The 17,362-nt window shown below is 41.5% G+C and overlaps 1 protein-coding gene across 2 annotated transcripts in view; it reads right to left on the reverse strand.

The window, feature by feature from the left end:
* LOC136885103 (monocarboxylate transporter 14) overlaps window positions 1-17,362 on the reverse strand; it is a 265,167-nt gene that overhangs the window by 17,107 nt on the left and 230,698 nt on the right. For both annotated transcript variants that reach the window (XM_067157557.2, XM_067157558.2), the window contains exons 4-7: window positions 16,068-16,273; window positions 8,937-9,701; window positions 7,237-7,456; window positions 2,899-3,074 (exon numbers count right to left, since the gene is read on the reverse strand). In XM_067157557.2, coding sequence (XP_067013658.2) covers window positions 2,899-3,074; window positions 7,237-7,456; window positions 8,937-9,701; window positions 16,068-16,273 — 1,367 coding nt within the window. The remainder of the gene's footprint in view (window positions 1-2,898; window positions 3,075-7,236; window positions 7,457-8,936; window positions 9,702-16,067; window positions 16,274-17,362) is intronic.

A 17,362-nucleotide genomic window follows, 5' to 3' on the forward strand; every position in this document is an offset into this window, starting at 1 on the left:
TAATTTGTAATATCATACAATGCTTGTATGCTTAGGCTAAATAAAAGAGTTTCTTCTTTTGGGAAAAAAGTGAATTTGATCACTATACATCTTTTTCAGCATAAATTGTTTTAATTTGTTTGTGACTGTTCATACGGGGCATTTTGCAGGTTTTTAAAAAACATTCGCGTTGGCCGAAGTAACACTACATCGAAGAAAACTTCGTTTCTTGAGTTATTTTTATGGCAGCCGAAGTTACCCCAAAACACGGGGTAACTCCGGCCACTCTTTTGATAATCATTATTCATTACTGAAATAAGATGGGAATTATGTTCATATTCAAAACTGAAGAACAAACATGGCAGAATTTATATTATATTTTTCAGAAAATTAGAGGGAATATTTCACATTTAATTTTTAAAAATATACGAAAAAGTGGTATTGAATAGATGTAAATCTTTAGTTTTTGTTTCACATTATATGTCTCCAATGTGTTAATTAGTGTTCCTCGCTTGTTGTATGCTCTATTCCAAACACCTACAATTTGTCTAAAATGGTCAAAGTCTCTCACATCTTCCCTCTTCAAACCAGCAATCATGATGTGCCAAAGGTCTAATGGATACTCTTCCATTCTCTTCATTGTAATCATAGCTACATCCAACAGAAAACCTTAGCACCTCCTACGTCAAAATACATTTACTTATGGTTCCCATGTCAACCGTTTTCCACCTTACCGATGTGCTCGCAAAAGAAACAATGCTGTGAACTGTCTGCTTCGACACCGCCAGGTAGAGTTCCGTCATGTTTCCTGTTTGCCTTACACCATAGGTATGCATTGTGCTATTTATGGTTGAACATAATATAACTGTCAAAATACTTATGTATGTATTTATGTATGTTTGTATGTATCGTCCAAAAGTCTTCTTTAATAGCCAAAGGCCATACCGTGTTGAATACACCGGTTCTCAGATGATCACCAGTCCCACTCGTTGGCTGAATGGTCAGCGTACTGGCCTTCGTTTCAGAGGGTCCCGGGTTCGATTCCCGGCCGGGTCGGGGATTTTAACCTTAATTGGTTAATTCCAATAGCCCGGGGGCTGGGTGTTTGTGCTGTCCCCAACATCCCTGCAACTCACACCCCACACATAACACTATCCTCCACCACAATAACACGCAGTTACCTACAAATGGCAGATGCCGCCCACCCTCATTGGAGGGTCTGCCTTACAAGGGCTGCACCCGGCTAGAAATAGCCACACAAAATTATTTAGATGATCACCACAGCTAAGCAACACTAGACAGACGTGGTCAGTACTTGGATGGGTGACCACTTGCAAACACCACGTTCTGTTGGCTCAATTCCGTTAGGCTGGCTCCGTGGTGCAGGGGTGGCATGCCTACCTCTTACCCGGAGGGCTCGGATTTGATTCCCAACCGGATCAGGGATTTTTACCGGGATCTTAGGGCTGGTTCGAGATCCACTGAGCCTACATGATTACAATTAAGAGGCTAGCTGATGGTGAGATGGTGGCCCTGCTCTAGAAAGCCAAGAATAACAGTCGAAAGGATTAGTTGTGCTGATCACACGGCACCTCATAATCTGCAGGCCTTTTGGGCTGAGCAGTGGTTGCTTGGTAGGCCTAGGCCCTTCAAGGCTGATACACTATGGCCCGGTTGTATAAAGACATCTGACTGGAGATCAATTAAGAACTTAGTTCTGAAAATGAACTGAGATTACGACTTCATCGCGTTGTATAAAACTGAACTCGGTTTACACATGTGTAGTTCAAATGTAATCGGAGTTCAAAAAATTGGACGTGGCAACACCGCAAAACAAATGAAATATGAAATAGCTCGGCCCGTTGGATAATACTTAAATAGTGGGATTGACCTGGCCGTGACTGTCAACAAATGAAATACGAAATTGCCGTGACTGTCGAAGGAGGAGAAGAAGATAATATTGTAATCTCGCGAAGTAAACATGGAACTTCACACAGAAAGAAAAGGGCAATCTGGTGGATATTGTACTATCAAGGTACAAACATATATTAGAAAATAAAAGAATCTATATGGTGACATCAAAGTTGAAAGAGAAAGCCGTTGACTTGTCAATGTTAAAGAGCTCTCCAACAACCATTTGAAAACTTACTGTAGCATAAAACCTAAGAGTTGTTAGGAACATACACTTGGGTGACAGGGGATAATTTATTTGACTAGGTTTTTGTAGTGTGTCCCTTAACTTTAGTTCCAGTCGTTCCACAACATCTTTCGATAAACGAAATCTTATTTTGAACATTTCACACAATTCAATAATCAGATTCTGTCTGTGCCGAAAGACGCGAGGAGCTCGTTGTAAAATTAATTCTTCTTCATCAGACGAAAAGTCGGAATAATCTGACATCCCTGCTAAAGAAAATATATATGCTTTGTTTTGTAAACTTGAAACATAATAGAAAACTAAGTAACAACATGTTGGTCTAGCAGTAGGCTATTGTTTATATGATATTCACATAACCTCACTTCTGAAAAAAATCGAGCGATCTTTAGCAATATTATTTAACTACTAGCATTCAATATATTTATAACGCACCTCGATATTATTAAGGTACGGTATTCTTACGCAGATACGATACAAGGAAACACTTCTCAAGTCTTCAGGTCTAGTTCAATGTTTAATATGAATGATAATGATCTAAGTTCAAGGGGATTAACCGACGAATATTCGGCAGTCAAATCTGAACTTAGATCAAGACGAGATGATCTTAGGTTAGCGTTTATACAACAGAAAATCGAAGTTCAACTTGACTGGCAGCCATTTTTCCTCTTTAAACTCAGATCAAAAGTTTTATACAACCGGGCCTATGGGGTTTGGTTTGATTTGCTATTTAATAAGGTATTAATATTGCTTTTTATACTTACGTCCAGTATTGCTGCGTCCACAAGGTACACGAAGGGTACGTAGAGCCCCATCATGCCAAACAGGTTGCTGATGCTGATGAGCATGAATACTGGATCTTTGAGCAGAGAGACGTCCATCATGGAGGCCAGAGTAGCTTTGAAGGACTCGGTGAGAGTGCAGCAGGGGCAGAGATCGGCTGTAACAAGTACCACGCAGTACTTACAAACTCAAACCTGGAATAACGATGTGAACAAATCTAAAAACATTTCTCACGTCACCTTTAAGAACTTGGAGCAGAAAAAGTTAGAGAGAATCTTCTACTCTAGGAGCCTGCCTTATAATGGAAACAAGTCAGGTTTTTATTATTACAGAGCTATCATATTTATATGAGGAGAACAAGCAAGTGAACTAGGAATAAGAATAATACATACGAAAGTATAAACGCAATGACAGATCAGTGTGAAGAGAGGAACCTGGAGCAGCCACTTGGTTCCAATCGTAGTAGGTTATATGAACTATATAAGACTAAAAAAATTCTACTCACCATCATCCATTTCCCTCGTCCAGCTCCCGCAAGGTTGGGATATTTATGGCACCTTTCCGTTTTCCTCTGTACAACCACCATATTCCCTCCTTAACTAATTATACAAGGTTGGTTCAAAAAGAAATGAGCCAGAAGCTATAAAATGAAAACCGCTGAAAAGATCGTAATGTCATTGGCTGCAGAAGAAAGTGCGGTCGCTATGAGAGCTCTGAGGTCCCAAACTCACCACTAGAGGCACAACTACATGATGACAGAGCAATCACGCGCATCTGTTGACCCGTCACTGCACTCAGCTGTGCTGAAAACAATGAAATTGAGGCTACAAAAGAAGAGCAAAGGAGTGTAGCGCATTTCCTGATGGTGGAAAGAGTGCGGGAAACGGAAATTCATCGAAGAATCGCACAAATGTATGGAGAGCAGTGCATGTCTGTTGCAAGGGTCAGATGTGGCACAAGCGATTCAGGCAAGGACAGACATCGATGAAGCACCACCTGGAATGCTGCAGCGCATTACCTATGCCATTGTCCAGCACGTAGATGGCCTCATTATGCAAGACCGGGGAGTAACGGTAACGGTAACAGCCATTGCCGTAAAGTTCGGATTGATTGAGTGTCGGAAGATTGAAATTTCACTAAAAGTGCGCCCAATCAGTGTTGCACTGTCTTCAACCAGCATAGGAAGCATGTCCAATAGGGCCGTCTCTTGAATATCTGCTGTGTTATGCCAAGGAAGGGAATGAGTTCTTGTCATGAGTAGTCGCTGGAGACACCCGAGTCAAAATGACAAAGTCTCTAAGGAAAGTATCGGAGCCAAAAAATCCATGGTGAGCTACAGAATTCTCTGAGAGGCAAACGATTCACCTCGGATGACGTCGTCTAGCAATATGTTCGGAACTGGTTCACAACACAGCCCCAGGAATTTTATGAGATGGCCATTCACTGCCTTGTGTCATAGTGGGACGAGTGTCCCAACAGTGCTGGGTTTCATGTACAGGTTTTCATTTTATAGCCACCGATGTGTTTCTTTTTTTTTTTTTGAAAGCTGCTTTACGTCGTATCGACACAGATAGGTCTTATGGCGACGATGTAATAGGAAAGGGCTAGGAGTGGAAAGGAAGCGTCCGTGGCCTTAATTAAGGTACAGCCCCAACATTTGCCTGGTGTGAAAATGGGAAATCACGGAAAACCATTTTCAGGGCTGCCGACAGTGGGGTTCGAACCCACTATCTCCCGAATACTGGATACTGGCCGCACTTAAGCGACTGCAGCTATCGAGCTCGGCGTGTTTCTTTTTGAATCGCCCTCATACTATTCTTGATCGATGTTAGTCCAGGTCTCCCTTTTACCCTCCCTTCTTCTATCTGGGCCCATCATATGCTTTGGCTTCCTTCCCTCTTCCATCCTCTTAACATGTCCAAACCCTCTAAATTTATCCCTCTCTATCCACATCATCATCATCCCCCTCCTCCTCCTCTTTCTCCTCCTCCTCCTTTCTCCTTGTCCAGCAGAAGAAAGTGGCATCATTAGAATACCTGGGATGCCACATGATTTCTCTCATGACATAAAATGCAGGATTGAGTAGGCCAGGACTTCTGTTCAGAAAATGAGATTTTTTTTTACTTTTTCACTGTTATATACTTAGTATTCTGTTCTACCTAAGGAGTGAATTAATGCAGAATGCAAGGCCGAACATGGAGATTAGCAAGAGGGTGTAAGAGGGCAATGCAAAGTGTAGGAAACCTTGTCTAGAATAAGGAAGTGTAAAGGGATAATGTACAATATGTACGAGCGTAATCCCAAAAATAAGGTCTCTTATTTTTTTATAAATACAGAACTCTGTTCGTGTGGCTGTTGGTCACAATATTGTGAAGAGTGTTTCCCGCGCTCACATATAAACATGCGCACGTCGCGCTGAGGCACTCAGTCTTGGCTTGGCAGCCGTTGAGAATGGAGCTCCCATTGGATGTTACCGCCAAGTGCGAAGTGCGCGCAGTTATTCGCTTTTTTAACACAAAAGGGACTGAACCGATTGAAATCCATCGCCAATTGACGGAAGTGTATGGCGAGTCGTGCATGGATGTCAAAAATGTTCGTAAGTGGTGTAGAGATTTTGCAGCCGTTCGGACTGAAATTCACGACGAACGAACGAAGGAGCGGGAGACCGTCAATTTCCATTGAGAAGTTTGTGAGGGTTGAGCAAATCATGCGTGAAGATCAGCGGATAACCCTCGATGCACTTTGGTTCCCAAGGTTTGCCGAAGCATCGCTCACAACTTCCTGAACAGCATGGTGGCGAGCTGGTATGACATGGGCATACATAAATTGTCACAGTGTCTACAAATATACATCGATTGAAATGGTGATTATGTAGAAAAATAGCTAAATGTTTAAGCTGTAAAATGATGTAAACCAATGTAGAAATAAACAGGTCTATGTATTCATAAAAAAATAGGAGACCTTATTTTTGGGATTACCTTTGTATTATGTACCCGTATTGACTTTAGTGTCTGAGACCTGGGCAGTAACAAGTATGGAGGAGAGTAGAATTGAAGCCAGAAAAATGAAATACAGTCGAACCTCCCTTCTGCGGACACCGTTGGGTCCGAGGAAAAATGTCCATTACGAGAGGTGTCCGCTAAAACAAGTTTGTAAAAATATTCAAACATTTTAACGGCAAAGAACATCCACCTTAAATACAAGCATACATACCTTTATTATTATTATTCTAAGTCATTTTTGTGTTAGTATTTCATAGAGAGTTATTATAAATGATTTTACATCATTTACAAACATTACAGCTTCGTGAAGTAATCGTGAAGTTTTGTCTGTGTAAATTTAACACATGTTTAACAGAATACTGGAATGCTACAGTATTTCTGTCTCACTAATTAGCGCCTGTACTGTCCTTTCCTTCTCAAGTTGACTACCTGAGCTCGACCTTATCAGCGACAATCCGAGTTATGAATAGAATGATGCAAGAAGGGAAGAAAATCCCCAGGTAACTTGTGAGTCAACAGTCTTTGGTAGCATTTCTGGGCAGTTAGAATTCTCGGAATAGGCCTATACACCACTAGGTAGAACTGTTTTCTGATGTACCTTCTCTCCCCTTGTATTCGAAATAGTACAAACATTCAAAAGGGATTTCCTTATGTCTGAAGAATGGTTTTAAAAGAAAGGATGACATGTGGTCCGGTGTAATAAATTGTCCTGCAACAAGTAAAGTATCCGCTTAAGTCAAGTGGACGGGACAAATGGCGATGTCCGCTGAATAAGGGTGTCCATTAGTGCATGTTCAACTGTATCTAAGAAGTATGATAGGAAAGACAGGGAGAGTGAGAAATTGAGATGTGAGAAAGGAGGTCAGAATAGAGAAAGCTAAATGAGAGAAGTGGTAGGAGTAAACTAAGATTGTCTGAACATGTAAAGAGGAGGGAGGAGGAAATCATACCAAAACAGATAATGAAGATGAAGTTTGAGGAAAAGAGAGTGAGAGGGAGACCGAGGAAAAGGTGGATAAAGAGGAGTGAAAGAAGAAGAAACCTGGACTAGGACAAAATGATGGAAGGAGAGAGGAAGATGGACAAGTACCATAAATGCCTCGATCTGGCGGAACTGGATAAGGGGAAAAGGACGAGGAGGATGATGATGATGATGATGTATCAGTATGACCAACCTTCTAATATACACAGTTCAAGTTCTACCCTGTCTACTCTTGAATTTAACTGGTAGATAAGAAAGGATACAGTGGAAAAGAGGCTGACGTTATTTCTATCCAAACAACAACGTAAAATCAAAAGAGAATAACTTCAACGTACTTCCTTTCTCCATGTCACCCCTCTCTGTAGCGTACTTGGGCAGCGAGATTACGCTCTGACGATAACTGGCCAGGGATTGCTGCGACTTGTATTCAGGGAGGTTCACCACACTGCCGGAGTAGAAGATATCTTTACGAGACATGGGCCGCACCATCTCCCGACGTTGTCGAGGGATGCTCAACTTGGACGTGGTGAACATGATGCTTTCGTTGTCAGCCATCTGAAATATAGCATTCATGTTTTTATTAGAACAATGTTTCATTCCAGTAGTGGGCCCCCTGGTAAAAATCAGTGTCCAAATATACAGACATACTTTGATAATATCAAAATTGAAAAAACCCATCCAAATAGCTTTGAAAGTCTGATCACGCAACAGTGAGTGGCATATTGATGTGCCATTCTGTGGTGAAATTGAGTATAACTTACCAGAGACTTGTACACCCTTTCCTCTTTATATCCTTACTACAATCCCTTCTTTTGAAGGTAATGGACAACTGATTACCAGCTTAGACAAGTACAGAAACATTCCTGTACTAACTAATCAAAAGTATCCAAACACCTATCCGAAAATGCACTTAGACTTTTACCTATGCTGCGTTCCCTGTTATTGGACATTAATACGGGGTGGGTCCACCCATTGCCCTAATGATGACTTTAACTCTACTGGGACAATTTCAATGAGGTGTCTGAATGTCTGTGGAGGAAAGGCAGCCAATTCTTCAACAAGAGCCGAAACCAGAGAAGGTAGTGATGTTGGACGCTGGGGCCTGGAGAGAAGTCGAAGTTCTAAATCATCCCAAAGGGGATCCATTGGGTTCAGATCGGGACTCAGGGCAGGCCAGTCCATTTCAGGAATGTTAATGTCCACAAACCGTTATCTCACAGGCGCATCATGCTGATACAAACAATCATCTCCGAACTGGTCCTCTACTGTACGCAGTATACAATGTCTTAAAATGTGTCCATATCTTCATGCATTTGGAGTTTTCTTAAGCATTATAAGGACACCACACCCCAACCATGAAAAATACCTGCATACCATAACACTGCCTCCTCCGTACTGCACCGTTGGCACTATTTTCTTGGCGCGGCATAAGCCCAAAAGCCTAATATCATGTCTATAAGTATGGGCCGTGAAAGCATCAATGGAAACAACAACAACATTATTATTATTATTATTATAATAGGAATTGGAAATATATTTTTGAAGACTTTTGTCTGGAGCGTGGCATTGTATTGAACTGAAAGATGGACAATAACTCGCTCAGAAAGAAAGAGAATAGAAGCTTTTGAAATGTGGTGTTACAGAAGAATGTTGAAGGTGAGATTGGATAGACTGAAACACGAATGAAGAGATACTGAATGAAATTAGTGGGAAGAGATCGATTTGGCTAAATTTGATAAGAAGGGATAGAATGACAGGACACATCGTAAGACACCCAGGACTTGTTCATTTGATTTTGAGGAAAGTGTAGTCAGTAAGGTAAGAGTACAAATACTTTAGAGCAGATGTAGGATGTACGTAGAAATGACAAGATTAGCACAGGATAGGGCGACATGGAGAGCTGCATCAAACCAGCCTATGGACTGATGACTCAAATAATAACAACAAAGGGAAAATGTAAATAAATTTGCTTTTAGAATGTTAATATCCGTTATAGTATTCTGACTCAAATGAAAGGAAGGCATTGTCTACTTACATCAGTCTTGGACCACATTTCGTCCCGGTTGTTGTTGCGACTGCCGAGAAAGGAGGAGTTGGACAGGCGTAGATGCAGCGACCTCCTGATGTCGCCGTTTGAGTTCATATTAGAACGAGACACCTTGATGGCATCGAGGGTCGGGCGGTACCTCTCGCCAGCACTTGTCTTCCTGATGCGGTCAAAGAAAGGTACTGACCCGTTCTTTGGCAGTCCTTGGTGGTGAGTCGTGAACGCGGGCTGGGATGCATTGCGCGGAATGTTACCTCGGTTAGTGAACTCGGAGCCATTCTCTTCATTCATTCTCCTTTCATTTTCTTTCTCATCTTTCTCTTTCACTTCCTTGTTCTCTTTCTCCTTCTTGTTCTCCTCTTCTTCCTTCACGTCTTCAATACGGCGCGCGTGTTTCTTCTCCCCGTTCTTGAGTTCCCCGCTGCCGGTGCTGGATGCTCCGCTGGATCCACTCTGCTCTGGCACCTTCACCTCCGAGATGGTTGGTAGAGTGGGCACGGTGGGGACTGGTGTGATAGGCGTGCCAGGAACTAGCTGGTCCAGGTTGAAACTCGAGTGGACTCCAGGGTCGATGTTGATGGGCATCTTGAGACGTTTCTCCATACTGCCGTCTGGAAGTTGGACCATGAAGTAGGAACCACCTATCGAACCTCGCTCCATCTGGATCCGTTTCTCCTCTGCCATCCTCTGCAATAAGGGCTTGCAGCTGGGTCCCTTCGGGTATTCTAAAGGGCGCATCATAGCTCCAAACACCTAAACAAGGGCAGAAAATGTTTCTGTGAAAACAGCAGCTCTAAAAGTGTATTATGCAGGATCTATACAGACGGTAGACAAAATCACAAATACACTAATACATTTTAACAAATTATTCTATATGAATCGTATGTCCAAATTCAAACTCTGTGTTCCTTCCATAGAAAGTTATAAACAGGGATTCAACAAATTCTTAAACCTTATGTTTCGACAGAAGGATGCTAGCTGTGCTTCAAAGAAAGCAAAATTGGATAGGACATAATCTACGCCATGATTACCTATTACAAGCAGCGATGAAAGGCAGGGTGAAAGGAAAATGAGGAAGGGGAAGGAGGAGATACCAGGTATTACACAACATTCGCACAGAAAAGAAAGGATATGCAGAGGTAAAGAAAAGGGCCAACACAGAGAGGTATGCGGCCATGACTGGACCTGCCGGAAGGCAGAACAACTTGTGATGATGATGTTTTGGGCAGATCAAACATGTGAATAAATAATTATATATACGCACAGAGAGAATGAAACACTTGACCATGTCCTGATTGCCAGTCCATTTGGAGATGCTTTAATCGACACCACAAAATACGACACTTGATGGTGTACGAGGAAATGTCTCGATTGGCAGTAAATGGGAAAACAAGGCAAATAGATATAGCCTTCAAACCGCAAAGCAAGAACTGAATGATCTCACTGTACAGTTTGAATCCCATTCTGGCCAGCTGGAAGAGGCAGATTTAGAGAGAGAAAAAGAAATCACTGTTCCCATCGCGAAAATCAAATGGTCATAAATATGTCTCTCGGTCATGGCCATCCATCAACGGCTGCTAATTTCAGATGGCAATGAGCCATAAGACATAGCCTTATAGCCTTATATAGACTTATTGTCAAAAGAGCATTTACGAACCAAATAGAATCGTATCATATATATTAAAAATATGTATTGCAGTATTGCAGAATGTAACTGTCACAAAGTTAATGCGGGGAGCCTGTGGAATATCTCAGTTTTGGACTTTAGTAGGGCTAGAAAAAACAACCGTTGAGAAACACAGCAATAGCTGCTATGCATTTTTTTTCTTTTTGACAGGATTATGTCTTGTGGCCACCTGAAAGGTTGTCAAATGTAATGCGACAAAATGTGCACCGTAAGTGACGTCACATTAATGGTTACCGTAGGCCTTGGTCGCCAAAGAAGCTGCGGCTACAAGTTAAGTTCCTCTGACGTAGAGTTGCAGTTCTCCTTGATATAACATTGAGTTTCATTTATTAAAACACATGTTCATGATCATTAACTTTTCGCAAAGGGAACCGTTTCTTTTTTCTTTTAGTTTCTTACCGCTGTGCCCCACGGTACCCGTGTCTGTTGTAAGAGGCAAGTAAATAGGACCCGGGGGCTCTTAACTTCGGAGCATGGGTTGGCGATCACAGGGCCCTTAACTGAGTCCTGGCTTTACTTCCACTTAATTGTACCAGGCTCCTCACTTTCATCTACCATATCCGACCTCTCTTGGTCAACTCTTGTTATTTTCCGACCCCGACGGAATAACGTATCGATGTCTATGGAGTATTTCATTTTCACGCCCTTCATTGGCCCTTGTCTTTCTTTGCCGGGTTGAGTGGCTCAGACGGTTGAGGCGCTGGCTTTCTGATCTCAACTTGGCAGGTTCGATCCTCGCTCAGTCCGGTGATATGTGAAGGTGCTCAAGTACGTCAGCTTCGTGTCGGAAGATTTACTGGCACGAAAAAGAACTCCTACGAGACTAAATTCCGGCACCTCGGCGTCTCCGAAAACCGTAAAAGTAGTTAATGGGATGTAAAGCCAATAGCATTATTATTATTATTATTATTATTAAATTATTATTATTATTATTATTATTATTATTATTATTATTATTATTATTATTATTATTATTATTATTATTATTATTATTATTATCTTTCTTTGTTTGACCGATACCTTCATTTCTTGAACTGTCGTACCCCTTCCATTTTTCTCTCTGATTAGTGTTGACAGAGGATGGTTGTCCAGTTGTACTTCCTCTTAGAACAATAATCATCACCACCACAAACAACTGTTCGAGGATATGTTCAGCTCGCCTGGTGCAGCTGTTTCTATTTGACACCCATGGGCGACTAGAAGTGATATGATGGTGGTGATGTAGGGAGGGGGTGAAACCCAGTGCCGGCACATAGCCATGTCCTGTCGAATAGCACCAAGCGGTCTGCTCAAGACTTAACATCTCCATCCGACAGCGTCATATGTCCTCACTCCATGTGAACGCTGCGGTGAGGGTTCGAATTGAACGGTGCCTTTGACCACGCAATCTAGTGATTTTTAATTGTATACCACCATCTCTCCTACCCTCCTGGCCAACATCCTGATGGTGATATATTTTCTCCACCATCTGGACTCGAACCGGTGTCAGACCAAACAGATCATGACCAGGCGTGCTACTCGTACCAATGTTTACATTTCACTAGTCATTCCTTGTCTGTTGTTTTCCTAGCCCTTTCTTAAATGATTGCAAAGAAATTGGAAATTTATTGAACATCTCCGTTGGTAAGTTATTCCAATTCCTAACTTCCCTTCTTATAAACGAATATTTGCCCCAATTTGTCCTCTTGAATTCCAACTTTATCTTCATATTGTGATCTTTCCTACTTTTAAAGACACCACTCAAACTTATTCGTCTACTGATGTCCTCCCACGCTATCTCTCCACTGACAGCTCGGAACATACCACTTAGTCGAGCAGCTCGTCTCCTTTCTCCCAAGTCTTCCCAGCCTAAACTTTGTAACATTTTTGTAACGCTACTCTTTTGTCGGAAATCACCCAGAACAAATTAAGCTGCTTTTCTTTGGATTTTTTCCAGTTCTTGAATCAAGTAATCCTGGTGGGGGTCCCATACACTGGAACCATACTCTAGTTGGGATCTTACCAGAGTCTTATATGCCCTCTCCTTTACATCGTTACTACAACCCCTAAACACCCTCATAACCATGTGCAGAGATCGGTACCCTTTATATACAATCATATTATGTGATTGCCCCAATGAAGATCTCTCCTTATACTGTATTAAGACCTAGATTTTTACAATGATTCCCAAAGGGAACTTTCACCCCCATCAACGCAGTAATTAAAACTGAGAGGACTTTTCCTATTTGTAAAACTCACAACCTGACCTTTAACCCCGTTTATCACCATACCATTGCCTACTGTCCATCTCAGAACATTATCGATGTCATTTTGCAGTTGCTCACAATCCTGTAACTTATTTATTACTCTGTACAGAATACCATCATCTGCAAAAAGCCTTATGTCTGATTCCACTTCTTTACACATATCGTTGATATAATAAGAAAACATAAAGGTCCAATAATACTGCCTTCAGGAATTTCGCTCTTAATTATTACAGGGACAGATAAAGCTTCACCTACTCTAATTCTCTGAGTTCTCTTTTGTAGAAATATAGCAACCCATTCAGTCACTCTTTTGTCTAGTCCAATTGCACTCATTTTTGCCAGTAGTCTCCCATGATCTACCCTATCAAATGCCTTAGATAGGTCAATCGTGATACAGTCCATTTGACCTCCTGAATCCAGGATATCTGCTATATCTTGTTGGAATCCTACACGTTGAGCTTCAGTGGAATAACTTTCTTAAAGCCAAACTGCCTTCTATCAAACCAGTTATTAATTTCGCAAACATGTCTAATATAATCAGAAAGAATGCTTTCCCAAAGCTTACATGCAACGCATGTCAAACTCTTAATGCGGATGGTTGTACTTCCTCTTCATCACTGTCACTACTCTTTATCTTACTTCCCAAACTCGTTGGTGCTCACGAAAGCCTCCTGAGATGAATGTGTAGAGCTTAATCACGCCTCTTCTTTCTTTCATAGGAGGTCTTTTGTTCTCTGACGTCTGTTGGACGTCTTGTTATGACTTCTCCGCCAGGAAATTCCGCTAGACACATGAAAGTGCTCTCTAGCATTCATTCATATAAAAGCAATCCCACTTCAAATGAAATATATCGTTGATGTACTTACTACTACGTACTTACTTACTTACTACTTCATTTCAGAGACTTGGCATGGTGTGGCCAACAGTTTCCTGGGTACGTAAGTTGTGAATGTGTCGTAACTATAAAGGCGCATACACGAAATGTTGTCAATTGTGTAGCCTGTTTTAATTACAAATTATATACCGGTACACGTTAACACACATTAATGAACTGCTATCTTGAACAAAACACGAAGAAGAAGAAGAAGAAGAAGAAGAAGAAGAAGAAGAAGAAGAAGAAGAAGAAGAAGAAGAAGAAGAAGAAGAAGAAGACTGGCACATTAGCATGTCAACCAACTACCAACACAACAAAATCACAACATGAGTTCGACTAATGACTCCTCACTAACAACTCTCGCTAACAACACTACACCACCTCTTTGTATACCTTGCCTGGCCAGGCTTCTAGAAAAGTATGACACAACATGTTTTCTCGAATTTTCTCGAGTCTCCAGTAACCTATTTACAAATGAACAGAAAATTCTATACAGCTCTAGTGACAAGATGCGTTGCTCTGGACTATTACCCTGTGTTGCGCAACATTACATTGGATTTATACATCATATTTACAGGTAATAATAAATTATATACGATTAATTACGTGTTCTTACATTAAATAAACTCTTATTGATATACATACAGCATATGTATCGTTACATAACCTCACATGTTTTGTTACACAAGACAGATCATACAATACACAAATAATAAATTATACGACCACGATTTATACCAAATAAAATCCGTACATCACTACGTAAATAATACTACTACTAATAATAATAATAATAATAATAATAATAATAATAATAATAATAATAATAATAATAATAATAATAATAATAATAATCGAGCTCGATATTTCACTATTTACCCATGAGTTTAGGGAATTGTTTCCAAGTTATACTAGTCGATTACACTTGCATCAAATGTTTGTATTGTTTGTTATGAATTGACATTTAGCTCCATCTGCGGATCACTAGCAGATTGTCCGCTTCTCGATACCGTGATTCGTGTTCAAGCACGGCAGAGATTGTCGGAGTTACCCTTTTCCCCTTCAGTGGCGTATTCTGGGATCAAGACGTGGGCTACCAACGACTTAGGTTACCCTTTTTAGATAGCTGGTTTAGTGAACGTAAAGTCTTAAGATTTTTGAGCTAGCGGAGTAGCCTGCTGTGTTGTCAAGGCTGTTTGATAAGCTATTGCCCTGGCCTCTGACACTGGGAATTCTAAACAGCTGATCAATAGAAATGATAGTCTAGGGCAGGGCCTGTCAAACGCCCAAAATATCACTCATGCAAACCGAGGCGCAGAGGTTCTATGCACTGTGCATCGGTTCGACTCGGCTAAGCTCGGCTCAACTCTGCTCTGGTAGTGGAGCGCTGCTGAGCGAGTGAGGAAGGGGGAGACTGGCGGAGCGAGCGAGACAGGCGTAGGGAAAGAGAGAAACATAGCTATTGCTCAAAATCGAGGAGTGGGGGTATCCACTCTGGTCAACCTAGCGAAGTTGTATTTTGCACCTTGCACCGCGCAATGCACTCTTAGACGCCCAGGCTTAGGGTTTAGCAAATTAAAGCCCGGCTTTTGTGACTAGAGGGATAGGATGTTTGCCTTTGGCTCAGATAGCCCTGGTTCAATCAACCTCCCCGTCCTCTTAATTACCCTGGCTTGGGGACTGGGTGTTTATGACGTCTTCGCCATTCCACAACGGTGGTTTTCGAGAGACATGCTGCCCCATACACAATCTTCATTCTCCGATGGATGTCCGCTGGTGTTTGTCCTTCGGCAGCCAAGAACAGAATGACAGCACATTGGTCCTGTTTGGACGCATTTGGTAATAACGTCGCCACAGTTCACGTGGTCGCATTTAACGCACGCACCTCGGCACGACATGACTGCCACACTAATCCCTTTGTCTACATGTCCATACTTATATACCCTCATCGGAGTCACGCTACGTTGCATGTCCGCTGCAGCAACGCCCTCAAACGGAAACGTTTTGATCCAGGCCTTATATATATGTGCTGGAATTCCTTATGTTGGCTGATTCCAATCGGATAATGTGGATTGCTGATACCTTTATTGATTGATTCCTAAGAACGCTTGGTGTGGTTGTAGCTGCCTTGATATTATTAGTGAAACTCATCTATTACAGGTGAAATTCTGAAAAAAGAACTCCTTTCGAAATGTACAGGAGATAGCATAGAAACGGTCGAAGGTCAGCCACGCAGTCTGCGACCCCTGAGTACATGAAGTAGAATGAAATGTAATTATTTTCGTAAACACTGTGTAATGAAGTGAACTTACTGCACAGTTGAGGATGAGGCCGGCGAGAATGAGGTTGGCCCCTCGCCAGCCATACTCGTCCAGCAAGAAGGTGGCAAGAGGAGCGAATGCGAACGTGCCGAACCCAGAACCACAGACAGCAATGCCCGTGGCTAGAGAGCGCTTTGTCTCGAAGTAGTACCCCACACACACTACGGCAGGCAGGTAGATCAGTCCGAAACCGATACCTGGAACAACACCAACAGAGAGAGTGGTCATCAAATAAGGAATTTCAGTGAAATCTTGCTTTTCGACTTAGAGTAAGTCTTTTGTTTCGTTCGTCTAATAATAATAATAATAATAATAATAATAATAATAATAATAATAATAATAATAATAATGATAATATTAATACGGTGGTCGAGTCATAAGTCATGGCAACTATTATTTTTCTTCTCGCGAACAGGAGATAACACGGAACATCTAAGATATGCATTTATAAACGTACGGTATGTACTTGCGTATGATGCCACTCGATGGTGTATGTAAACAACAGTGTGGGTCTAAGCATGCCCCCAAGTTCAGTGTGTGAGTGAGAGTGTCACAAAATGGAAGTCAGCAAGCAGGAGCAACGATCGTATATTAAAATAGCAGTTCTCCACGGCAGAAATGCACGCCAATGCAATGCAGAGCTGCGGGAAGCATTAGGTGGACAACGGTTTGCTAAGCAAGAGGACATCGTAACAGCATTTCGGAGAGAGGTGTCACACGTTAGCGATACACATGCTGCAGCGAATGGTATTCAGCGCCTGCCCCACCGCTGGCAACGCACAGTGGAAACCTTGGGTGATTATTTTGAAGGTGTGTAACCAGTGGAGACCTGTCCTTTGTACGTAGTCTTGTGTATTTGCTGTCTATACCACAATAAAACAATGTTTACCAAGGGCCTGTCTTCTGTCTCTTTCCTACGAGAATCTCTTGAAGTCAGAATTTGTCTTCAGTACATAAGTACATGCCCTATATTTCCAAATGCATATCTTAGATTTTCCGTGTTGCCATGACTTATGACTCGACCCTCGTAATAATAATAATAATAATAATAATAATAATAATAATAATAATAATAATAATAATAATAATAATAATAATATAAAAATATGGAGTTTGCCTGTAGATTAATACCGAACAGATACAACAAAAGAACAATATGTTACAGGTCAGACAGTATACTACGGTTATCAAGCCTGAGGGACGTTAGAATTAATGTCTGATACCGAGTAAGAAAGGGGACATGGATGAGCTAGAAAAGAAAGAAAGAAAGAAAGAAAGATGGAAGG

The sequence above is a fragment of the Anabrus simplex genome, chromosome 13, assembly GCF_040414725.1.
Source record: "Anabrus simplex isolate iqAnaSimp1 chromosome 13, ASM4041472v1, whole genome shotgun sequence".
NCBI classification, from domain to species: Eukaryota; Metazoa; Arthropoda; class Insecta; order Orthoptera; family Tettigoniidae; genus Anabrus; species Anabrus simplex.